This window comes from Panicum virgatum, chromosome 5K, assembly GCF_016808335.1.
Source record: "Panicum virgatum strain AP13 chromosome 5K, P.virgatum_v5, whole genome shotgun sequence".
In the NCBI taxonomy this organism is placed as follows: domain Eukaryota; kingdom Viridiplantae; phylum Streptophyta; class Magnoliopsida; order Poales; family Poaceae; genus Panicum; species Panicum virgatum.
The window spans coordinates 50,279,350-50,305,005 of NC_053140.1; the positions used below are offsets into that span (position 1 = coordinate 50,279,350).

General features: G+C 43.6%; 1 protein-coding gene, 2 long non-coding RNA genes and 1 pseudogene across 3 annotated transcripts; 1 reads left to right on the top strand and 3 right to left on the bottom strand.

The window, feature by feature from the left end:
• Positions 1-522: 522 nt before the first annotated feature.
• LOC120708219 lies at positions 523-6,126 on the bottom strand. The gene is made up of 15 exons (XM_039993348.1): positions 5,920-6,126; positions 5,750-5,827; positions 5,523-5,609; positions 5,262-5,429; positions 4,984-5,052; positions 4,752-4,878; positions 4,235-4,307; positions 4,011-4,127; positions 3,530-3,649; positions 2,643-2,661; positions 2,286-2,337; positions 1,591-1,874; positions 1,365-1,480; positions 1,190-1,283; positions 523-950 (listed from the first exon to the last, which is right to left on the bottom strand). Exons 1-15 carry the CDS (start codon positions 6,049-6,051, stop codon positions 894-896), a joined length of 1,593 nt encoding a protein of 530 aa, XP_039849282.1. The 5' UTR covers positions 6,052-6,126; the 3' UTR covers positions 523-893.
• A 3,059-nt stretch (positions 6,127-9,185) lies between these two features.
• On the bottom strand, positions 9,186-9,546 carry LOC120710195 (annotated as a pseudogene).
• A 3,538-nt stretch (positions 9,547-13,084) lies between these two features.
• On the top strand, positions 13,085-14,636 carry LOC120708220. The gene is made up of 3 exons (XR_005689277.1): positions 13,085-13,399; positions 13,487-13,544; positions 14,393-14,636. It is a non-coding gene; the product is annotated as an uncharacterized LOC120708220 (long non-coding RNA).
• Positions 14,637-14,707: 71 nt separating this feature from the next.
• Positions 14,708-15,370, bottom strand: LOC120708221. The gene is made up of 2 exons (XR_005689278.1): positions 15,134-15,370; positions 14,708-15,039 (listed from the first exon to the last, which is right to left on the bottom strand). It is a non-coding gene; the product is annotated as an uncharacterized LOC120708221 (long non-coding RNA).
• Between the last annotated feature and the right edge of the window lie 10,286 nt (positions 15,371-25,656).

A 25,656-nucleotide genomic window follows, 5' to 3' on the forward strand; every position in this document is an offset into this window, starting at 1 on the left:
TATCCTCCGTTTGTCGGTTGCAACAGACCATCGCAAGTGGAATTTCGCTTTCTTTAGTACTCCCTCTGTTTCAAATTATAAGATATTCCAAGAATTTTGGAGAGTCAAAGTAATTTTTGACTAAAATTATAGAGAGAAATGTAAAAAATTATGATATTAAATTGATGTACTATAAAAATATAACTAATAAAGAATCTAATAGTACTTAGTTTATATAATAAATGTTATTATTCTATTATATAAATTTGATCAAACATAAAAAACTTTGACTCTTTAAGATTCTTGAGATGTCTTATAATTTGGAACGGAGGGAGTACCCCTTTTAGGTCGACATGGGTTGCATTAGCATTCATTAAAAGTATCAGGGATGTTTGATTCGAAGAAAGGGTAATCTATCACTCTAAGCTCTGGGTTGTTCCATGGCCCACTCTAAGCTCTGGGTTGTTCCATGGCCGCCTGCACCCGACCTTGACAAGCAAATGACTAGTATATTTTAGATGAAGCTCATGATGCTTTTTGTGATTTTCTCAAACAAAACACCCAGTATCATTGAGATGCAGGTATTTAAGTTCGTTTTGAAGAAAAGAGCGCAACAAATGACCAAAGAAAAAACTCCAAATAACTCGTTCGTGAGCTGTTGAAAAGTTCACATACCAAACCAAAAAAAAGCTGTTGAAAAGTTCACATACCAAACCAAAAAACACAAGCTAGTGAGACGCTCGAACATCCACATCCCCTTTCCTAGGTTTACCCTTTCCACTCAACAGTATGCTAAGTTCCGAACAATAGTGTGGCCATCCGTTCACGTTTCGATCAAACAAACAGCCACAAGCTTTGAATCACTTTGTACATATGCTCCATGATCCATTCATTGGTCTGTAACTGTAACACATTTAGATAGGCCGGTCTACATGCACCCTGAGATACTTGTCTAGGACATTCTGGAATACCTGCATCAGAAAAACAATATCGTAAAACATGTTGGGTTGGTTTCATAATGAGAAATCTGCAGAAGACATCCATTCGAGATTATTTCCATGATAGCAAGCACAGCTGACTAGTTTGCTCCAAAACTTCCATGATATTTAAGCTAGTAATATTAACAGGTCAGTTAGTTTTCACTTTGTTATTTCAGTGAACAATTAGAGATTGTGGCTCCATGATATATATTTTTTGAATGCAGAAGTACCTGAAAAGAAAATGATTCCTTTCCATTGAGAAGCACATCCATTGCAGCATACTGATCCTCAAACACGCTATAGAATGTCTTGTAGAACTCAGCCCTGCATCGTGTCATTCAACAGTTCAGGTGTTAAAATGTGGTCTGCGTGCGCCTTACAAAAATGACAGTAGATAGTACTGACTGTTCCTCTATTGTGGTTAGTTGATCGATCTCATCAAACTTCCTAGTCAGTATCTCTGCTCCTACTGGCCCGAGCATGTTGAGGACTAAAGTTTCTAATGTCCTTGGGAAAGTACGCTGAAAAATCATAGAAGTTTAAGAGGCCTCAGCTTAACAAAAAAAAGTGTTGCCTCACATATTGAATTTGGAAAGATAACAGAAATGAAACAGAAACTGATCGTGCATACCACCATTGCAAGCATCATACTCCGTAATTCAAGTGGTTCAACTGGCAAAATGGTTTTTGCAACATGATCCTTGTCCAAGAGGGACGAATCATCTGAAGCAGCAATCTTAGTTTCGTCTCTTCGGTTGGAAGATGTAATCTCAGATGCGGGTTCTGATCTGTCATTTTGGTTAACCACTTCAGCACTGTCGTGGACCAGTGAGACGAGGTCATAAAGTGCTTGGAGAGTGGAGGGTTCCAGAGTTTGCAATGGTGAATCCTTTTGCAAATTGAATAGATGGAAACCTGTTAGATGATGAAAACAAATTCTTGTTTTTGTGTTGAAATTACAACAGAATCATATCAAAAGAAATGGAATAAAAACAAATATAAAGAAGGTAGCCATTTATTCAATTCTATCTTTACTAGGTAGCCATTTATTCAATTCTATCTTTACTTTCTCATGGTTGCTTCTATACCTAGGGGATTTAGGATTTTCTGTGCACTGAACTATGTATTTGAAATTTGTGAGCGATGGCTCTACGGTCAATTTTATCCTTTGGTTTATTTTATTGGAGATCTGTTGAACACGCAGGCACACGGCTAGTAAATGAAAAGAAAATTGCGGAAGAAACAAAGCTACGCTGACGTGTGACATCAAGGGATCACATGATCATAGGGTGGATTAAGACGCCTAAGGTGACATAAAGTATTGACCTGTCAGTGCTTTGTCCATAGGCTGAATAGGGTTCCTTTGCACCATTATGCTCTGTCTCATGAGAAATGAAAAAGGTGACACAGATTACTCATTCAAAGAAACATGAACCTATTCACTTGTCGGAAATAGGAGTGAAGAACAAAAGATATAAGAAGAAAAAGTATTGCAAACTGCATGTGCCTTGTACTGCAAGCAAAATAGACGAATCATTGAAAGTTTTTAAAGGGTTACATCAGGACAAGGAGTGAAGTAAACAAGGTGACTAGAAATCAACAGCACACTGCTATGGTTGATGAAAAATAAGAGCCTGCCTTTTCTTATTCTACGACTACAACAGAAGAGGGTAATGGGCATACCATCTCCTTATCCACCAATCTTCACTAGAAATCATTTGTAGAGGTAGAAATCCACGAGACGGAGTGGAAACAAGGGTAAAACAGTCAGATATTGGTCGAAAACAAGTATGGAAAAATAAACATTTAAAACAGAAAAAAAAACTTGGTGAAGAATTGATTTCATCAATGTCCTTCAAATGTAAAGTCACATTTTTCAGCATAAAAAATCTTATCCTCACATGGGGCCAGCACTATAGCCATTAGTCAGCACCTGTGCAGCAGTCAGGAGGACAGCAGCTACCCTGTCTCCTCCAGAAGACAACTAGGCTTAGAGAAGAATCCTTGTGATATTTTGCTAAATTATTTACTCATGTGTCAAAGTTTGTTCAGTGAGAAATAAGGTTCATATAAATAATCTGAATTATATTGATAGATTGTTCCTGCGTATTCCTAAGATCTATATTAGTTGGTATTTTTTCTCGAACACGCAGGAGAGCTGCGTATCAATATATTAAGAAGAGAAGGGTGTGAAGAAACCCAAAGTTAAAACACAGGTTTTTGTTTTGGGGAAAAAACCTGTACAAAAAAAAAAAACCTATACTATCAGAATAAGAAACTAAATTAGTTGGCATTAGTTTGAATTTTCATGGGATGAAAGTTTTGAGGGAACTACTCCATGAATTGACCTTTGACGGAAAGATATATCAACACATAACAAAAGGATAGCAAATATGTGTTTATCACTTTGTTGCTTGCTAAAGGCTAGGAGTGTCAAAGGAGGTTCGCTAGGAAGTACAGAATATTCATATTCATATGCTTAGTGGCACCATGGATAACCAATCTAGGGCTAATGTATTACATGTTGGAGGAAATGCACATAACTAATAAAGTAATGCATTATAAAATACCTGCTCAGGATTCGACGTAGATAGTAGGCATCCATATGTTCTGACATTTGAGTCATTATTCTTGACTTCCACCAAAAGTTAATCGCTATGGTTAAATCATCACTGTCGACTTGGTGATACCTTTTACAAGAACACCCAAATTGTTAGCTGGTTGATGCAGTACTGTTCTATCAGGTATAATGGCACAATAAAATAAGGAAACAAAATTTTCTATGCTACAATGTGCAAACTGTCACAAATATTTACTATCTTAGGAGTGAAAAGGTATCTCAAACCACATCATCACAGCGGATTTCAGATTAGTATTGTGAAATGCTTTTCACTTCAGACTCTACAAATGTAGATTAAAGGTGGCTTAGTATCTTTTTCAAAAATCTAAGTATCCAAAACTGAGTGCCAGTGTGCCACCACATTGAAGTTTTACTGTGAACCACATATAGACTATAGTAGTGGTAATCAATGACAGAACATAGAGGTGTACCATCCTTCTGGTATGAAAAGAACGTCGCCACAGTTCAAGACGACTCTTTCAGAATATTCTTTCATGTATCTTGCCCTTGTATAGCTTGAATAATCTGGCTCCTCAATGCTCACAGAACTGCCAAAAAGATAGTGAGATCAGAAGAGATATTTCAGACTGCCAAATTTTGAATTAATCCAAGATAGTTCAAAGAATTAAAATATTTCCTCAGTGGAGAACTTCACCTGTGGTTGGAGGCCTCACCATACACAGGCATTGGGTATAAAAATGGGGATGCAGATGGAGGCCACAAAGTCACTGTGTTAAATTTATAGGAGAAAGAAAGAAATCATTAGCCTAGACTTGTTCAGATAATCATCAAAGGGTGCTACACAAAATCCATAAGAGTACAAACGACTACAAAGACAAGAATCCTATACAATGGTGAAAGATTCCGAAATCAAATCTGAAAAACGAGAAACAGAGATATCCCATCCATGGTTGCAGTAAAAGGAGATTCCATGATGTCCCAAAATTGACAGATACACCAAAGCACCAGCAATGTGCAGAACTACAAAACATGGGGGCACTTTAAACCGTGTCAAAGCATTTTTGTGACACCCCTCAATGGCTAATCGAAATGATTGGATTGTACGAGAAATTTTTGCAAATAAATTAACTGTTTAGAGTTATGGTTAGCAGTCTAAAATGACATCAAACAATGGCAGATTGCCTAATTGCCAAACAATGTTAAATACTTACCTTTTTTGCAACCAGCCAACACACAAAGAAGGTTATGGTGGGGATCGTAATGAGTACTTGATCTCAAGTGAGCCCCATTCATCCAAAAGTTTATTGACGAAAATGATTTTCCTTTCAGGAATATAGGCTGTAGCAATAAAGAAAAACAAATTGAAAGAACAATCAAGCTTCAATGTGCAACTTCAAAGCCATGAAGTAGACTATTTGGCTAAAAGGCAAAATTAGTATATACCTCCTGAATGTCCTCTTTCAAAACTTCTAACAAGCATCTCTCTTTGTTTTCAGCATTCATAATAGATACCTGCTAAAGGTAAATATTTTTTTTCTTAAAAAAGGGAACCAGGCAATACCGCAGGACAGCAGGAGAGCTCTACGCCTCTACTACAACACCAGGATGACCCCGCTGCCGCATCGTAGAGAGCATCCCCCACAACTCCGCACCACATTATTAGATTTATTTCCTATCAACACAATCTGTTCATATGGTAAAGGCTTATTAAGTGTGCATGCCTGTGCAAGATATACTTGTTCTGAATTCTCCGAGTTGCTCGAACACATCTCCCTCGAGCAAGTAGGCTCCTCAAGGATTCCCTGATCTATGAATGGATCCCTAGCCCCATTTATCCGGCTCAGGTAAGATTTGCACGACTGAATGAACGTTAAGAATGGAACAGACACCTGAATGCATGAAGAGGTAACGTTAGCGTCTCAATTCCATCTGTCCGTAACTGACTTTAAAACTCCAAGTAGCAATTCAGAGAAAAAACCAGCCCTCTCATGGCTTCTGAGATCTCCGTAGAACACATGCCCAGTGTTCGACATCATAGCTTCCACATCGACATCGCGTCCCACTTTTTCCTAAACAAAAAATTGACGAAGAACTGAATATTGTAGCGAAAATGCGTAATAGATGGATTGCTTTCCCCCCAACATCTCAGGCGCATTGGGGAGACTTGCTAAGAAAAAAGGAAAAGAACAGAGTGAGGAGCGATGGAAACCAGAAGGTAGTCGAGGCCGCCATGGAGAGGATCCCACCGAGTGGAGGCCGCCCACCCCTTGGCCACGCCGCGGAACACCTGACGACGCGATTTCCCCCACGCGGGGAACATGTCAAGACCTGATGGCAGCAGAGGAGAGCTTTGGGAAGACGAGAGGTACAAGGATTTACCGCGGGGACGTTCTTCGGCTCAACTTGGGTCCCAAACACGTCCGCGGACGGCGGAGACGCGAAGCGGGCCGCGCGGAGGCCGGCGTCCAGCCGCGCGCCCGCGAACTCCCCCTCTTCCGCAGCCTCTTGCATCCCTGGCTGTGCCCGCCGCCGCTGCGGAGCACGATGATTGCACGAAGCAGCCAGCCCCGGGGCTCTCCGAAGTCTAGAGGAGAGCTGACAGCTGAGAAATTAGAACAAGACATCGATATGGGCTGAGCTCGGCGCAATCTGGACCTGACGCGAGGCCCACTGGATTGATACTGGTTAGAGCAGGCTTTGGTACGTAGCAAAATTCTCAGCCGCAACCAAATTCGGCCTGATTTTAGGTGGTCCAAGAAGAGGAGCCGACCTAAGATTAGTTTGAAGCCGGCGGTGGGCATGGTCAGCCCGAAAAGATCGAATGGCGCACGTGGCTTCCAACAGATCCCTGCAAGTGCGAAAGGGCCTGTAGGCTGTAGACTGATGGTTACAAGAGCCTCGGTAGTATCTGAGATTCTGGGTTCGATTTCCCACGGGAGAGAATATTTTGGAATTTAACGGCGTTATGCATTAAGTGGTAGGCGACGTTCCCGTCGACAGCGAGGCGCCTGTGGTGACTTCATCAATCTCAAGAATTTGCCGACTCAGTCTTCGAAAATACTTATAGGAGTAGAGCTTGCGTACGTATGTTCATTGAGTGTAAGTGTGCGTGTGTTGTAAGTGTCCGAATGAAAGAGCACGACGGAGCTAGTCCACTACTACTAGTAGCTGTGTAAGACGTGACGAGGACTCTGACCATCTAACGCAGCTTGTATAGTTCTGTACGTAGTGGGAACCCGGCAGTCTAGCGTTTACCTCAAAGAACACTAGTTAGGCTGACTTCAACAGATGAGGCATCCCGCCATGTAAATGCAAAATGTATCTCCGCGTCTTACTGTGCATGCCCTGTAGCTTCTCCAACAGATGATGCAAAAAGAAAGACAAACTGTCTTTGGAGAAGAGAGGTGATATAAAAATACTCTCTTTCTCCTCAAAGGCAAATGGCGAGCGTGCTGGGCTAGCAACGCGTGGTGGCGGCCGGGTGTATGGGTGGGCTCGGCGCATTTTGCCTCTCCAAAATGCACGACATGTTGAAGTAATCAATTTTTGTCATCCGTGCCATTCACTGTACACACAAGGCAAAGCACGTTTTGCCTCTCCAAAATGCATATTTCTATTGGACTCAGTCTTATTAGCCAGAGTTACACAGAACACTGAAGACTCCACAGAGTCCGAGGAGGACTCAGATTCGGTGACATGCGGTTGGCATGTCAACGCGTGCCATTTTGCTGATCCGGACCGCTCCGAGCTAATCCAACGGCTCCCGGTCGTCTGCCGCACGCGCGCCGTTTTCACCCGCTAACAGACCTGACGGGCCGAGGCGGATTTTCCGCATGCCCCTGCGGTCACAAGGGTTATCACGACCGTGGTAACCAGGCACTGCGTGGAGATTCGTAAAAATGCACGGACTGAGCTCCTGGAGTGATGTCTGGTGGGCCTCGTGCGGTGAGGGCAGAAATGGAAATGTTCTGATCATCTCTTTTTCTCTCTCTTGTATCTCTTCTAGTACTGTTCATCTTCTTCCTCACGCATGCTCCGTTGCCGTCGCTCGCGCTGCTCTTGCTTGAGTGCCCCCGCGCAGCCGTTGCCTCCCACCCGACTCCGGCAGCGCACCGCCTCCGCTGCCGGCCTTCACCAGCGACGTGAGCAGCGGACGGGCAGCACAGCTCCGCCGCGCACAAATTTAGCCATGGGCGCCCCCGCCCCGACCTGGCCCGGCCGCCGCCCCCGCCGCCAGAAGCCTAATGCCGCCCTTCTACCGTCCCCACCGCCTGGCCGGCCTGCCACCCCCGAGCCCCTTCTCTTCTAAACCCGCTGGAATTGGGGAAGAAGAGAAGTCCGGCGAGCTCCGGCAGAGCGGGCGCTACTCCGGCGGAGCGAGCGGCGTGGGCGTCGTAGCTCCGGTGGCGCGGATGGCGGAGCTGTCGAGCAGCGCCTCGTAGACCGGCGCAGCTCCGGCGGCGTGGAGCTGTCGAGTAGCGCCTCGTCGACCGGGAGCTGCTCGTCAACAACCAGCGGTTTGCCACGACGCACTTCGCCCTCTAGAAGCAGCTCACCGCGGCACAGCACGAGGCACGAGCTGCGGGCGGCGAGAGGAAGAACAAAGGCATGCCAAGAACAAAAAGCCGGCGCCCGGCAGCGTTCGGGATGAAGAAGAGAGAGGGAGCAGGACGGCAATAATTGAGTTGAACAGGCACAGCCCAACTCCGTCAGTACACAATTGCAATTCCGAGAGTACCCCTTGGACCATTGTCCCACGCCAATAGTGATGTATCGGATTTTAAATATTATCCAGGACATCGCTGGGTCCCCCACGTGAACATTGAACGGCCACGATAAGCCTTGCGGTCGCAGGTGCATGTGGTTCGGCCCGGCATTGGCCGTGTTTGGTTGTTGGGTGAAATTTTTTTCATCCTACTTTGACCATTGATTACGAGTATTAAATAAAATTTAATTACAAAACCACATTCACAACTCTCGTGTAAATTGCGAGACGAATCTAATGAAGTCTTTGACCGTGTGATTGGAGGACGGTCACTGTAGCATCACTGTAGCAAATCATCAATTAATTATTGTCATTAGATTCTTCTCTCAGGAGAGGCGTGGAGGCAGATGATGAGCTCAGCTGATATTCCCGGGCTTTAAAAAGGTTTTGCAAATATACTTCATTTAGTACTCCATGTATGCGAGATTCTTTTCTCGGCAAACGTGCGCGAAATTTACCGAACACGGCCATTTTCGACGGCGCCCAATCCTGCGCATTCCCGGGCTCGCGATCGCCTTCCCTGCGCGTCCGTGCGTCGCCCCTGCCGCCGCACTCGTCGAATCCCGCTCAGGAGAGGCGAGGGGCTCTGTTGGACGGCCATCGTGCGAGCTGGGAGGCAGGCCCGTCGCCGCGAGTGGGGAGACGGGTGGCCGCCATGGGTCCAGGCGCGCCGCCCCTGCCGCCGGGCCGATGCAACAGGCTGCCGGGCCCGTCGCCGGCGAGCGCCTCCGCAACGCTGAGGTCGTACGGACAGCCGCACGGCGAGGTCGTGCTGCGGCCCTTGCCGTCGTCCAAGGACTCCGCCGCGGTGAACCTAGGGGCTGCCGGGGCGGCGGGGCGGATGCAGGGTGCAGCGGCGCCGGCGGCACGACAGCCGGAGTCAGGGTGGCAGCGACGGGTGCGAAGGAGTCTGGGCCGACCGGCGGTGTGTCTGCGGGTCGATGACGCGGGAGAGGAGCTTGCATTTGATGTGCCAGTTCCAGTAGTTCTTGATCTCATTGTCGGTGCGGCCCGGCAGCTGGCCGGCGATGAGAGACCACCTGTGCGTGAGGAGCGCAGGGGAAGGCACGTTAGCCAGGAGCCATGCAAACGAACGAACCAGAGCACACACAGAGCAGAGCAGGAGGCATGCTAGTACGTACTTGTTGCCTTGCCGAGGAGGGCGTGGAGGCAGATGATGAGCTCGTCCTCGTCGTCGGTGTATCGTTGCCGCGGTTGAGGTCGGGGCGGAGGTAGTTCATCCAGCGCAGGCGGCAGCTCTTGCTGCAGCGCAGCCCGGCGGCCTTGGGCAGCGCGTGCCAGGAGCCTTCCCCGTGCTTGGGCAGGGCCGGCTATTGGGCCATGCGGCCGAGGCGACCGCCGGGGGCCCACGGAGGAAGGGGGCCCAACAACATATATACATTACACAGGTTGGCCTGCTATCGACGACAGCGAGACGAGGCACCAGGCGACTTTGCCTCCTCCCCTAGCCCCTGCCGGCCCTGATCGCTGCCGCCCTGCTGCGTTGCAGGTTCTGCGCCCCTACCCCGCCCTGTGTTCTCCCCTGCTGTGCTCCTGTCGCCGTCGCCCTGCCCAGCTGCCCTGCAGCCTGCAGGGTCCTCCGCCCTACCCCTTCTTGATTGTGATTGGTAATTCCTATTTAATACTTTATCTAGTGTCTTGGATATTTAGTTCTTTCCGATTCCAGCGAGGTAGCGATCAGCGAATTAGTGACCATGACTTGCTTTTCTAATTAGGTCTTAGATGTTGCCCAAGAAACAATTGTCAGGTGCTCAGAAAAGAAAAAAAGAGAAAACATGATGATCAATTGGCTGAATCGCAAAAGAGTGCTTTACATAAGTTTTTTGTCAGTTCAAGTACTGTTGATGTCAACGAAGTTCAAGGGCAGGAATCTGATCATGGGCAGCAGGAACATGACCATAATTTAAATGTAGAAGATGAAGTCAATGAAGATGGTCCGATGGATGATAGAGTGAGGCAGGAAAATTTGCATCCCTCGGCTGATCATGAAAATTCAAATGGTGCTGAACTAGATGGTTCTGGTTTACCAATTTATGATCCTAGAACATGGGATAATCTTGACAATAGCAAAAGGGATATCTTAATTGAAAAGAGGCCTGTGAGAGAATTGAATCTTGTTTTCCCTAAGGATGCCATTGGAAGACATTTTTCATATGCTTACTACTCTAGAGATTTAACTAATGGTGAGTCTGTAGATAGAAAGTGGTTGGTTTACTGTAAACATGGGGACAAAGTATATTGTTTTTGCTGCAAATTGTTGTCAAACAAAAGCAAGTCTTTTTTAGCATCTGATGGAGTAAGAGACTGGCAGCGTCTTAGTAGGAAACTCAGAGAACATGAGAGCAGTGTTGAGCATATGACAAACATGAATACATGGAATGAAGTTAGATTGAGGTTAAGCAAAAATCGAACAATCAATGATGATATGCCACGGGAAATCTCAAATGAAAAAGAGCGTTGGAGACAAGTTCTGGTAAGAATAGTTTCTGCTGTGAAGTTTCTTGCTAAACATAATTTGGCCTTTCGAGGATCAAATGAGAAGCTTTATCAAGATAATAATGGCAATTTTCTAGGCACATTTGAAATGATTGCTGAGTTTGATCCCGTGATGCAAGAACATATTAGGCGCATTAAAAGCAAGGAAATTCATAATCATTATCTTGGCCATAATATTCAGAATGAGTTAATTTCTCTTATTGCTGGTGCCGTGAAGAATTATATCTTGAAGATTGTCAAGGATGCTAAGTATTTCTCTGTTATCTTGGATTGTACCCCAGATGCAAGCCATGAAGAACAAATGACCCTAATTGTGCGTTGTGTCAATATGCCAAGTGGCATTCCAAGAGTGGAGGAGTTTTTTCTAGGGTTCTTAAAGGTTGATGACACATCAGGGTTGGGTCTTTTTGAGGTGTTGATAGATACATTACAGAAACTGGATTTGAATGTTGCTGATGCGAGAGGTCAAGGTTATGACAATGGTTCCAATATGAAGGGACATACGAAAGGTGTACAGAATCGTTTGCTTCAAATTAATCCCAAAGCATTATACATGCCATGTGCATGTCACAGTCTAAATCTCACTCTTTGTGATATGGCAAAGTCTTGCAGACAAACTATTTCATTCTTTGGTGTTATACAACAGATATATGCATTATTTGCACGCTCTACTAAAAGATGGAAGGTTTTGCTTGACAATGTTCCGAAATTGACTGTTAAACCTTTATCTAATACTCGCTGGGAGAGTTGAATAAAAAGTGTGCAACCTATCTGGTACCAAACTCCCCAAATAAGATCAGCCTTGCAGAAAGTGGAGGAGGTTTGTACTGATGACCCATCAGCAGTAAGTGATGCTCAAGCTTTGGTTGGTACACTTGAGAATTTTGAATTTATAGTTGGTATGGTTATTTGTCACGATGTTTTGTTCACTATAAACATGGTGAGCAAAAAGTTGCAATCTAAGATTGTGTGCATGGATGCTACTCTCAAACAAATTGAAGGGGTCATCTCATATTTTCGAAAGTACAGAGTCGAAGGCTTCGACTCTAGTATTGAGGTTGCAAAAGCCATTGCAGCTGATATGGATATAGAGCCAAAATTTCCTACAAAACGCCAAAGTAAAAGGAAGAAGCAATTTGATGAAACAAGTGATGAAGAAATACAGCTATCAGCTATGGAATCATTTAGAGTCAATTACTTTATTATTATCGTTGACACAGCAATTGCTTCATTGACTAGTAGATTTGAGCAGCTAAAGACATTTGAAAAGGTGTTTGGTTTTTTATTCAACTCAGATAATTTGAAGTCCTTGGATGATAATGATCTACGTAAGCACTGCACTACTTTTGCAGAAGTTTTTTCTCATGATAATTCATCGGATGTTGATCTAGATGATTTTTTCTCTGAATTAAAAGTACTGCAAGTAACTCTGCCAGATGGTTTTATGTCAGCCCCAGATATTCTTCAGTTTGTTACAACTGTAGATTGCTATCCAAATGTCTCTATTGCATATCGGATCATTTTAACTGTACCTGTGACTGTAGCATCAGCTGAAAGAAGTTTCTCAAAATTGAAACTGCTGAGAAATTGTTTGAGAACAACTATGTTACAAGAAAGATTGAATGGCTTCGCTATGTGCAGCATTGAGAAATATATCTTGGACAATATTGATCTAGATACGATTATTAATGATTTTGCATCAAGAAATGCCCGAAGGAGCTTTATTGTGAAGGACTAAAATATTATTTTTGATGGAGTCATGGGGTTTATCTATTATTTGAGGTAATCATACTTGTTTTAATTGCAACTCTTTAGTTTGTATTATAGACATTGTTCTTCAAAAAATATACATGACATTAGTATTATTATCTATTTTATCATGTTAAAAAATAGTTAGCCTAAGGGGCCCCTAAAGCGTGGCTCGCTCGGGGCCCACCTCGTAGGGCCCACCTGTCGGGGTCCAACGTCTGTTTACGCGTCCTCCTTACACTATAAAAGGGGACGCCCGCTAGAGAAGGACTCAGGTCCAGGGGAGGACGAAGTGGGGGAGGACGGACTCATCCACACAATACAACTCTCAGTGGACATAGAGTATTACGCTTCGGCGGCCCGCACCACTCTAAATCCTTGAGTGTCCTTGTGTTCTTGCCTCATGAGTGATCTGAGGGATAGCTTGCACTCCCCGAGTAACCACCCTCTGGGATTAGGCGGGTGCATTCCGCCACCCGGCTGTGGCCCTCTTCCTAGAGCCACGACATGCAACTTATGCTCAACCAACAAGCAAATTAATCATACTAGCTAAGCATCTTTGTGCCTTGATTTTTTAGCATTTTTTGTGTAATGTGACAATGTGTGTTTTTCTTTTGTTTCTACTGATCACTGTGTGCAATTTCATGTGTAGGCCGCCTGTGCTAAATGAACAAACAAATTATCCATTTTAGTTTAATATTTTTTTGTTCTGGTTGCACCAATTCATATTAAAATGGTAACATCTTGTATTTGCAGGTTAATCAAAAGCAATGCAGATTAATTAAGCTTGATAAATCCATTTCAAGATACAAAGGATCTTTAGGAGAGGTATCAATTGAATTATATTTCTTGATTATACCTTAAACATTAGTGCATAGAGTTACTATAATGATTAACTTTTAGATTATCTGATAGGAGCATGGAGTGACATGTTATGAACAGACTTCTTGAAAGACCGTACGACAAACTTAAGGTAGTTGAGATTTCTCTTTACATGATTGCTCTTCCTAAATCAGCGTGGGTGCTTCACAACTTTTATGCATGTTATGAAAGAGCATACAACAAACTCTGCATGTTGGATGATGCTTATCATTGAAGCTTAATAAATGCAGCAACATGTTCTTCACCAGGCAATAATATTATTTTCATTAGGCAATAACATGTTTTCACTAGGCAATAATATTATTTTCATTAGGCAAAAACATTATTTTGTGGCATGTTATGAAAAAGCATACAACAAACTCTGCATGTTGGATGATGCTTGTCATTGAAGCTTAATAAATGCAGCAACATTTCCTTCACCAAGCAATAATATGATTTTCATTAGGCAATAACATGTTTTCACTAGGCAATAATACTATTTTCATTAGGCAAAAAATTTATTTTTGGCATATTATGAAAGAGCATACAATAAACTTTGCATGTTGAATGATGCTTTTCATTGAAATTTAATAAATGCAGCAATATGTTCTTTACCAGGCAATAATATGATTTTTCACCGGGCAATAATATTAATTTAATTAGGCAAAAATATTATTTTCTGTTAGTTAATGATGTTACCTCTAGCTAGGCAAAATACTACTCTCATATTGGGCATTCTTGATCATGCAAAATATTGCTCATTTAGTCAAATCACTACTAATAGTGGCGAAGTTTTGGTTATGAACAAGATAAAAAATGCATTTGCCTAGGCAATTTTTGATGACCTTTTATTTCTGGAGGGCCTCTGTTGCTTATTAGGATACACAAGCTAGTTCTTCACCTTATGCAACTTATTTTTGCTACACAAACTGATCTGATCTTTTTCTCATTGCACGGCAGGTCATAAAAGGAGCTCATCAATTATGCAAGTATGAAGTACGCTGCATTTGTGATAATATGCTTGTGACATGTCTGTGTAATCCCACGAATAACCATGCCGTTTAATTTCACTTGTGATGTTATATTTTTGGATTTAGCATAGGGTGGACGTAAATTTGTTTGTGTATAATTGCTTATTATATACCCTAATTTTGACATATTAGATTGATGTATTTGCACACGAGGTGATCTGGAATCTTTATTATGTTTCTTGGGTTATTCAGTTTGTCTCCAAAAGAAAGCACATTAGTTGACAAAACATGCCGCTACAGTCCAAAAGCAGAAAGCATCATGATTTTTCTAATCATTGTAGTACCATCAAGCAAATTTACGACCGGCCGTATTTTAGCTACTTCCTTGTTTAAAACAAGATGATACAAACATCAAGATAGAATAAGAACGATAATAAGCATGCTTCCAGATGTAGTATATTGCAGCCCAGCCGGCGCATCGTCACCAACTCCGATATGTTCGACGATTTGACCGTCGGCGCCGGCGCCGCTGCCGACCAACCCGCTGCATCCCGGCCGCCGACCAACTACGTGAGGCCTCCATGAGCAGCAGGGCCCAACGCCAAGCACGACAGCCGGATTAGGGACTCGACGGATCTGCACAACATGATTAAAAATAGAGAAGCAGCTCCGTGCTGCATATTAGAGTGGAAAGATGGACGGGAATAGGTTGAGATGGTTGTGCCTGAACCAGGAAGCAGAGGAACGAAGATCTAGGAGGAGGCCGACGGGAATGTTGGCTTCCACGCCTCGCTGCTCTTTGGCCGCCGCCAACAGGGAGGGGAGGTGAGTGAAAATGAATTTGCTAGGGTTTCATCAGGGGGTTCAGACTTTTATATTGAGGAGAGGTGTGTATGGGCTGTTATAGATATTGTGCCGGGCTCAAAATTTGAATTGGGCTGAATTTTTTTGGCCGGTTTAATGTTATCTCGGGGCTTACCGAATTGGGCGAATTTCAGTGAAATTCGGCCCATTCGGCCTGAATCCCAAATTCTTGCGTCAGGCCTGTTAGCGGGTGAAAACGGCGCGCGGGCGGCAGACGACCGGGAGGCATTGGATTGGTTTGGAGCGGCCCGGATCAACGAAATGTTACGCGTTGACATGCCAACAGCATGTCACCGAATCTGAGTCCGATGAGTTCACGATCTACACGCACGCATCTATGTATATGTTCTGGATAACACTAAGTGATCACTTTTTTTTTGCAAGGAACACTAAGTCATCACTACACGTTACACATATCGACGCTTATTTTCTTTGCTTTGACGAGCTACAGCTGCAAGTTCGGTGGCGGAGATCCGGAGATTCGAGATCATGCTCCCGGAGTTCGTCGTCTGTAAAAAGAGCAGAATATTGCAGCACATGGATCATCCGGTAGCAGCGCATTCCGTGTCTTTTTTTTTTGTTTTATAAAGCTAATGCATGTAGTCCGATGCACATTTTTTAAATTGGTTGAAATTTATATTTAATTGTAGAGAGTACATCCTTTTTAATCCTTAAACACCGACGACAAACATTATACCGTCCCCAATTCTCTTCTGGTGCGCATGACACAATAAACATAACACATCAGTGTCAGTGACGATAAATCGTTACAATGGAAAAGTGAAAAATGTCACGGATAGTTCTCATCATTCTATAACGATTCAAGCCATTTCACCAACGGTTCGAGCCATTTCACCAACCCACAGTGCACTGGATATCGGTATGATGTACTCCCTCAATCCTATAATATAAGGCATCCTAACAATTTTAAGACAAGATTAAGGAAAATAATCAAAGACGTATTCCAATAGCTCTTACTTTACCTGTTATAATAAATTAAAGTTGTTGCTAAGATTAAGTAGCGAAGGGTGGAATAAAAAAAGTAGGTATGCAAATGCTAAAAAGAATTTAATGATTTCCTTTAATATCTATCCAAAACTCCTAGAATGCCTTGCTTTGAACCTTTCAATGTCTTTATATTCCTGGATGAAGTGAGTATGGCGGAGCCTGGAAGCAAGCCTCTCCAACTGATGCTAAGGGCAGTCCCAATGCAGACTCCACTCGTAGAGTCTTAAGCCTCAAAGACTCCATCACAAGAAACTATATTTCCCAATGCAAAGTGTGTAATAGTAGTTTCTATACATAAAATCATTTATTGTTTTTCTTCCATCACAAGATCCATGGACTCCACGCCCCCTCCACAACGCAAGCCTCCCTGGTTTCTTGGGCATTGAAGGGCGCATAGACTTGAGGTCTTATCTAGAAATCAAGTCTTATTTTTTTCCTTCTCTCTTCAATAATTAGGGTGCCACATCAGCAAAAAAACTATAAATAGAGGACTATAAATATACTTAGACTCCATGGTAGAGTCTGGGTTGGGACTGCCCTAATGAGGGCCCCAACCATGGATTACAGCAAGGGAACACTTTACAACCAATTAATTGTAACTTTCCCTCCGATATTGGCCAAGGAAAAGAGATCCGCCACCCTCACCCTTAGGAGTGCCAAGAGCGAAGGCCCATAAATACTATCCGAAATAGTGGAGGGTGCTTGGTAATATTCCATTCCTTGAAAGCCAGTGGATACTAGAGCCAGTGAAACGGTTGCTACTAAAGCATAAACTGCTCGTTTTTCCTTCCCCGCGAGTATAGCATGATGAGCTCAAGTTACGGCTGCTCCGGATGAAGGGAGAATAGGGGTATTAAGAAGAGGGATTTCCCAAGGATCTAAGACCCCAATCATCAATATAGAGACTGCAACAATTGCACAAGAAATGAAGTAGTAGATGAATCCATCATAGAGGGAAAATATAATGTAGATCTTCTCCACTCAAACACATGAAAACTACACAATAAAGGCTAACCTCCAAAACGAAGCCATGCTGGAATGGTCGTCACAATTGCCAAATAAGGCACATCATCATTTCTGACATGGGAAAATATAATCACCAAGGATCTGAAAAAATAGTTAAGAACTAATTCTTAATGCCACAAGATTTAGAAGATGGGGGTTGGGTCTATCTCCAGCCGCACCTTCTCATCAGTCACAGCTAGCGAAGCCACTGGCATTGAGGTTAATTTTAGTATTTGATGAGCTTATGCTAAGTTTACCATTTGTAGGTTCACACAGATGAGAAACCTGAAATCATAACCTGTGCGGCAAAAAATATTTAATCATTATTTATGAACGAAATAATTAAATAGTTGGATAACCTGGAAATTTTAAGAACGAAATTTTGGATCCTGGTAGTAGCGAATTGCCCATGAATGAAATGGCTAGTTAGATATTAATCATTATTGCAGGGGCGGAAAAAATTTGTTGGAGAAGATCAAAGCACATAATAAATAAAATTTAATGTTAGCTAGCCGCATGCTATACGTGCTACCATAGGGATTATGAATAGCTTGGTCGAGGTGCATTGATAACATAAAAACAAAGAAAGATCTGATAATTTTATATTTGATGATGTGAAAGTAAAAGTGATATATCTAGTGAGAACATTTTTTTAAAAAAAATCTCAAGTTCACAACACATACAAGAGATGCCAACATATATCAGATCAATAAGTAAAGCCCAATATATATATTGGTTGAATTCAGCTAGAAGAATAAACAGAAAGGCTAAATAATTTTAAGGCTACAATTCCTTCATACCTGTCAGACAAAAAAAAAATCTTCCTCCGTTCCCTCTTAGGTCTTGTTCGGTTGCAAGAGACTTGAAGGGGGTTAGAGAGGGTTGGGAGAGATTAAATCCCCAACAAGTCAAAATTTCCATCAATTCCATCTAATCCCCATCAATCCCCTTGTGGAGGGGATTAACCGAACAAGGACTTGTTGGGGATTAATCTCTCCCAACCCCCTCTAATCCCCATCAATCCCCTTATGGAGGGGATTAACCGAACAAGGCCTTATGATCTACTTATACTGTTGAAGTATTTAAAAAAACATTATGGTTTCTGAACCCCCCAAAAAGGATCATAGATCAATGATTCTTCTATCTGATCCATAAGATTTAATAGTGTGTTACTTCTTCAAAAGATTTCTACGTACATGCCTGCAATTAAATTCTTTAATTTCTTGATGGAAAAGGGACAAAACATCAGAAGAGTATAAATAAAAAATCAAAGAAGTCAGATCTAACATTGAATTGATGAAGATGCATACATGAGAGAACTACAGATCAATCGAGAAACAAGCAAAGACGTGCACTGAGTAAGAAAAGAAAAAGGGTAGCAAACGAAATAATCCAAATTCAGAAGCAAACCAGAGGAAAATTATTTGACTACGCTGACTGACAGCAAACTACAAAAAAATTCACGCACAAATCTGTCGCCCTCCTAAAAATTCCTAGCTAGCTAGGGCAACACACATGTACATCTGATGATGTGCGTGTTCGAGTCGAGGACGGTAATTAAGAGCAACAATACCGCGCGTGGAAACAACCACATCGATGATGACCCAAATGACTCACCTGACACAGGAATATATATCCCAGCTAGCATCTCTTCCGCTTAGTGTGATATTATTTCACCTCAGAGATTTTTTCGCTCGCGCTTATGCGCGCGATCCGTGCAGTGTTCATCTGATCTATACCTTTGTAGTACGTAATATTTTTCTGTGGCAGCGATTTGGGACAGAAATTCAAAGGCTAGAAATAAATAAAGGGCGCGCCTAATTTTTTCTGTGCTCCAATGAGCAGGTGAAACTGCACAGCAAGATCTGAATCTAGGCATCATCCAAAATTGCCAGACCTTCATCACCAGAAGAAGGAACTTAATAACTAGAAGAAGAAAGATCAGATCATGCTGGCAGCTTCAGCTGCTTAATGTGCACACACGCATATATGCCACTCACATCCATCCACACGATGATGTATATGTTAGCTATGGTATCACAGGATAGTAGTGTGGGTGAGGGCCGGGGTTGGGGAGGGGTAGGGCACACAGCAGGAGCTCCTCCTCATATATAGAGGGCAGTAGAACGAAGGTGAAGCGATACGGCATCTCAGTTAATGTTAATTAAACAGCAGAGGTTAAAAGTTCAGAACGGGAGGAGCTGAATTTTTGCAAGATTTTAAATGTCGAAAGGGTAGCTAGCTACACGCGGGCTACGGACTACGGTGGTCCTATATAGGAGCGAGCATACAGAGGAATATGTCGAAGAACCGATGTTGTCTTAGCTTGCATGCGATGCTGATGCTCACAGCACCACGAGCGTAGCTTAGCCTAGCTAGCCTGTGTAGCTAGCTAGGGTTTGCACAATTGTATTGTACGTACTTGGACACCTTTTGTGCTGGGATTAGCCGAGGCGTGCAAACGCAAACATGGCCAAGCTGGCCGTTGCAGCAACGGTACGGCGGCCTAAGCTGCTATTGCACTGGACCATGCATCGTCGCTAGCTCCCGGCCCGGATGATGGTCCCATGCATGCTGTGAGCCGAGAGCTATAGCTAGCCAAAGTTTCAGGCGTGTGATGGAGCTAACTTGCACGCTAGCTCTTCTGACGACGACGATGCACAATTGGTGTGGTACAGCACGCATGCAGCAACAGAGGACGAGTGTGATCAGCACGCACGGGCTTTTGGTGCTCTGGTTCATGGTATAGCTACTAAAATTGGCTAGGTTTTGATTCAGTGGGGGATTTTGGTGGGATAGTTCAGCAGGGGGGAAAATCCCTATGTTTGATCGATGTCAAGGCTAGTTTAATTTATTTCCTCCGTGCTTCTGAATATATACTAGGCAATTTTGAAGTAAAAAAAAAGTGGTCAGAAGTGGCAATTTTGCTGACGGGGGACTGGCTGATGTACGAGGTGAAGCCGGCCGCGACATGGCACGGTGGTGCGTGTGTCGGCGATGACTTGGTGCGTGTTAACTCTTTTTTCTGACGGTCACCGCGCCCATTGAACTGAAGCTGCGAGCCCTGCCGGGCGCCGGCCGGTTCTCGACTTCCCGCCGGAGCTCCCCCGCAGCCGCAGGCCTCAGCTACTACGTACACGCGCGCACCACGCGCGGCGGGTGCTGCACTTTCTCAGCAACAGACCGCGCGCGCGCACCGAATGGATCGGAGGGCACTTCCCGGTCGGCTTTCCTCTCTTGTTCGGCTAATCCCCTCCACAAGGGCACAAGGGGATTGATTAGGATTAGAAGGAGTTGAGGGAAATTTTGACTTATTGGGGGCTTAATTCCTTCCAACCCCCTCTAATCCTTTCAATTGTTCCTTTGCAACAGAACAACGTCTGAACGTTCAGGCCGCACAGGGGCGCTGACGCATGCCCGGGCGCCGGGTCACCAGCTGATCAGCGCGTGATGCGCAAAATCGGTGTTCAGGTACACTTAATTACCGGATGGTACTGGAGTTTTACTTGGATCGAGAAAGCTAGAGTTGTGCAGACGGTTAAAAAGTGGGCAAATGGGCCTGTATTTTACATGGATTCAGTACACATAGAGCATTGCAATGATAATCTTTTTTACAGCTGAGCGGCAGCCCTTGCTAGCTCGATGGTCACTGTTGGAGAAACGTTTATCGGTACTAGTAGTTTAGTGCCGGTCACGCAGGAGCCGGCACTAACGTGCATGTAAAGTACACGATGGTCACGTTAGTGCCGGCTAGAATACCCAGCCGGCACTAAAGTGTCACCCCCCAACGGTCAGCAGCCAATTTAGTGCCGGCTGGACTCCCCAGCCGGCACTAACCGTCGACAGTTTGTGCCGGCTCAAATTACTAGCCGGCACTAAGTTGCCCCGTATATACTGGCTCCCTCTTCTTCCCAGCCCGACCCATCCATTTGGCCGAGCTTCTCCTCTCTCCTATGGCATGTTAGAAGGGAGGTGCTGCCCATTTTCTTCAAAATTTGTGAGGATTTCACTCATCTAAGTGCACCAAAGGTTAGCAGCTTCTTCCACTCTTCTTTCACATTGTTTTTTCTTTCGTTTCATGCTTTCTAGGTAAAGAAAATAGTGATTTTAAGGTTGAGGAACAATGAGCATAATTTTTCAATTTGTTCATTAATTTGAGCAAAATAGAATTGATTTGTTGTGTTTTAGAGAAGGATTACTAGATAGTTTGAGTATGACACATTTAGATTAATTTTTTTTGAATTATTTCACGGGGACATGTCTATATGTTATTATGCAAAATTGTAAGGATTTTAAGGATGAGGGAAAATGAACATGATTTATCAATTTGTTCATTAATTTGAGCAAGGTAGAATTATTTGTTGTTTTTTAGAGAAGGTTTACTATATAGTTTGACTATCAAACATTTAGAATGATTTTTTCGAATTATTTCATGGTGACATGTGTATATATTATTGTGCCAATTTATTTTGCTATTTACTTTAGGTTTACTAGATAGGTGGCCTATGACACATTTACAAATTTTTTCGAATTACTTCATAGTAACTTGTTTTGAGATATGTAGAATTGATTTTTGTTTTTATACGGTAATTAATTACAGATGGACCGGCAATGGATGCACGGCAGCCGGAGCACCTCGGCGTGGATTCAGAGTTTAGATTCTTTTCTCAAGGCGGCAATGGCAAATAGGTCGCCAAAGGGTTTAATGTGTTGTCCATGCAGTATTTGCGAAAATAAAAAGGAATTCCGGAAAAGAGATACTCTATGGAATCACCTGGCCTTGAATGGATTCATGAGTAACTATACCCTTTGGACCAAGCACGGCGAAGTTGGAGTTATGATGGAAGATAATGAAGAAGATGCCGATGATGATAACAACCTTCCAGATTGGGCATGGGTTCATGAAGTAGGTGGCTTTCAAGATGAACCAATGGACGAGGGTGAAGCAAATGTTACACAAGAGGAGCCACCTGACGAGCTAGGTCAGGCGTTGCTTGATGCACAGAAAGACAGTGAGACTGTGAAGGAGGCATTAAAGTTCGAGAAGATGTTGGAGGATCACAAAAGGTCGTTGTTCCTAGTTGCAAACCGGAGCAAAAGAAGTTGGGTACCACGCTGGAGATGCTGAAATGGAAGGCAACTAATGGTGCCACCGATAAGGGATTTGGTGAGCTATTAAAGATTGTAAAGAACATACTTCCTGAAGGTAATGAACTGTCGTCAACAACATACGGAGCTAAAAAGATGGTTTGCCCTTTTGGATTGGACATGCAAAAGATTCACGCATGTCCTAACGACTGCATCTTGTATCGCGGCGAATACGAGAATTTGGAAGCTTGTCCTGTTTGCAGCGCATTGCGGTATAAGATCAGACGAGATGATCCAGGTGATGTTGATGGGCAGCCGGTAAAGAAGAGAGTTCCCGCAAAATTGGTGTGGTACTTCCCTATAATACAACGTCTGAAACCTACCGAAGCCGATGCAGAAGCAAGGCAGTAGTGGCAGAGAAGATCCGTAGCCTAGAAAACCGGATAATGTCACTTGAGGCAACAGTTGGGCAACGCTCGGACCAACCAGCTGCCAATGTGGAGATCAGCCCCCTTCTCAGCGTCGTAGTAGTGTTTCTTCCACGGAGCACCCTAATTTGGGTGCCCACAGGCCGAGGGACCCCATTGACGACATCACCATTAGGACCCAATGTGAGCTTCTGGTTCTTTATGGGAAAAAGCTCAAAGTTTGTGCTGAGGGTTATGCGGAAGTCCAAAAAGAAGGCGGGACAATACATTGCCAGCCGATTCCTGAAGGATTCGCCAGAGTCTTTGTTGACCGAATTACTGAAGAACGCTGGGAAGACATGGACCTCCCGGTCCCTATAGGTCCTGAAGAAACAGAACTACAATATGCCGTACACACATGGATCGTGTGGCCAAAGCGCGACATAAGATTGGTGCAAGCAGCCACAGATTCCGCTCGGTGCTCAAGGCAAAGATCACCAACGCCAGCTGACAGGAATCCTAGTGTTGGCCCACCTTCTCCACCGCCTGCACGGGAACCCAGCATGGATCCGCCATCACCAGCCGCACAAAGCGAGCCAATTCCGGCATCATCACCAGCCGCACAACAGAATCAGAGTCAGCGACAGAAGGCATACACGGTACCTTCGGTCCAGCCATCTCATAAGCAGCAAAGAAAGAAGAAAGCGAAGGCTCTAGAAGAGGAAGAGGCAGAAGAATCGTTTCAAATCTTCTTGCTGAAGCGCAAGCTACTGAGGGAGGCTGCGAACAAGAAGCCAGAAATAGATCCGGTTGCAAAGTCACACTTCATTAAACACTTCATTAAAGATCCCACCAAGGAGAAAGAAAGGGAGTCGGATTATGATCGGCAGATCAGAAAGTGCTACAGCAACCCCAAGAATCGGCGGATTAATGCAAAGACCGTTCCCCAACTCGGAGAGCAGTCCAAACAATCGATCCCTCCGTTGATAGTGCCGCGTGAAGAATGTCCTGATGAATCAAGAGATCCGTTGACCATGGCTGGGATGATATTGCAAACTGATCTAACAAGGGCTCAATTGCTTGGAGAGGCCCTACAGAATGCACGCGGCAAGAAAAAGTTTGTACTTGGTGAACCTTTGATATGGCCAGAGTTGCTACCATTCCTACCAACGAGAATGGCCGAGTTACACAAATGGTATGCCGTGCAATCTAAAGCTAATGAATTAGAGATGTTCCCAGCTCGGATTAAAGATGAGCATTTCTGGCGGGGGGCAGATGATGTATATATCGAGTTTGCAGCACTTTACGATTTATACCATCAAGATGCCCTTTACAAGTCCCTCGTGAGTGTATGGTGCATGTAAGTATTGTCTCTCGTTTCATTATTTTTAGCCTTGTGTGTTGACTGATCCCCGTTTTTCTTGTGTCCCGTAGGTCAAAAATTCAAATTTGCCGAAAGAAGAACTTCCATAACGTCGGGTTTTTCGACCCCGATATTATACACGAGAAATCGGTAGCGCAAAAGTCTGAAGAAATAGTCGATGTTATATACAGGGGGTTGCGTAAGAATAGCATGTGTCCCTTCATTCTCTTGCCATACAACCATCAGTGAGTCGTTCTTTGTTAGCCTCTTTTTTTTCAATCCCTTCGTATTAATAATACTATTTAATAACTATTATAATCAACACTAATTGCGTAAGAATAGCACAGCTTTCATTGGATATTGCTTTGTATTCGGATTGAGGAGCACAAGGTCTTGGTGTACGACTCGTTAAGGCAAGATAAATCAAAGTACCAAGATCTCATCGAGGTGGTAAATACTGCATGGAGTCGCTACCTCCGCAAACACATAGGCTTGCCCATAGGTGAAATCGAGCCTCTTCGTTGGGTGACTGATTTTCCAGTATGAATATACTCTCGCTACTAATGTCATTCGCAATAAACATCAGAAAAATTCTATATCGTAACCCACATTTGTCCATAGTGTTGGAGACAGGAACAAGGAAACAACTTATGTGTATACTACATATGCGAGTGGATCAACTCTTTTGCAAGTGAAAAAGGGCAAATGACAGTGGAGGCATTCAATGTACGCGAGCACAATCACATCTGCTCATTATTTTAATTCATTATTTTTTATTCTCATGTTTTTATCGAAAAATGTGACAGCGTTGGTGGATGAAAGAAGAACTCATTGAAATGGCTCGGATCAGGGCAATTCAAGAAGCTATATGCGGATTCCTGCTCGATGAAGTCATAAATTCTAAGGGCGAATTTCATGGCGATCTCCGTACAAGCGTCGCCAAAGAAGATCCGACGACGGGAAAGCTGATAAATTACTATAGTTGATGTGCTTAATAATTTGTAATATCTCAAGTACTTTTGAACTCCTAAGTGTTCCATACATGACGAATATATATATATATATATATATATAATATTAGTGTAATATGCTGTCCTAATATTACTGTGCAATGCAAAGAGTACCACTATATAGTCACATACATGCATAGTCATACGTATATATAAAAATGAAAAAGAAAAAAAAACATAAAGAAGAAAAAACATTTAGTGCCGGCCAGTTATACCAGCCGGCACTAACCTTACTGCCAGGAGCCAGGCGGGGTCGGGCACGTTAGTGCCGGCTGGTATTTCGGACCGGCACGAACATGCGCACGTTAGTGCCGGTCAGAGTAGACAGCACTAACGACTGTCACGTTAGTGCCGGCCATTTATTGTCGGCTACAGGGACCGGCACTAAGCCGTCCTGTGACCGGCACTGATGTGCCTTTCTCCAGCAGTGGGTTATCAAATTACTGGTAAAGAGGTTTCCACAAATAGTAGCTACAATCATGCAAAGATACATGGGGTCGACACATGT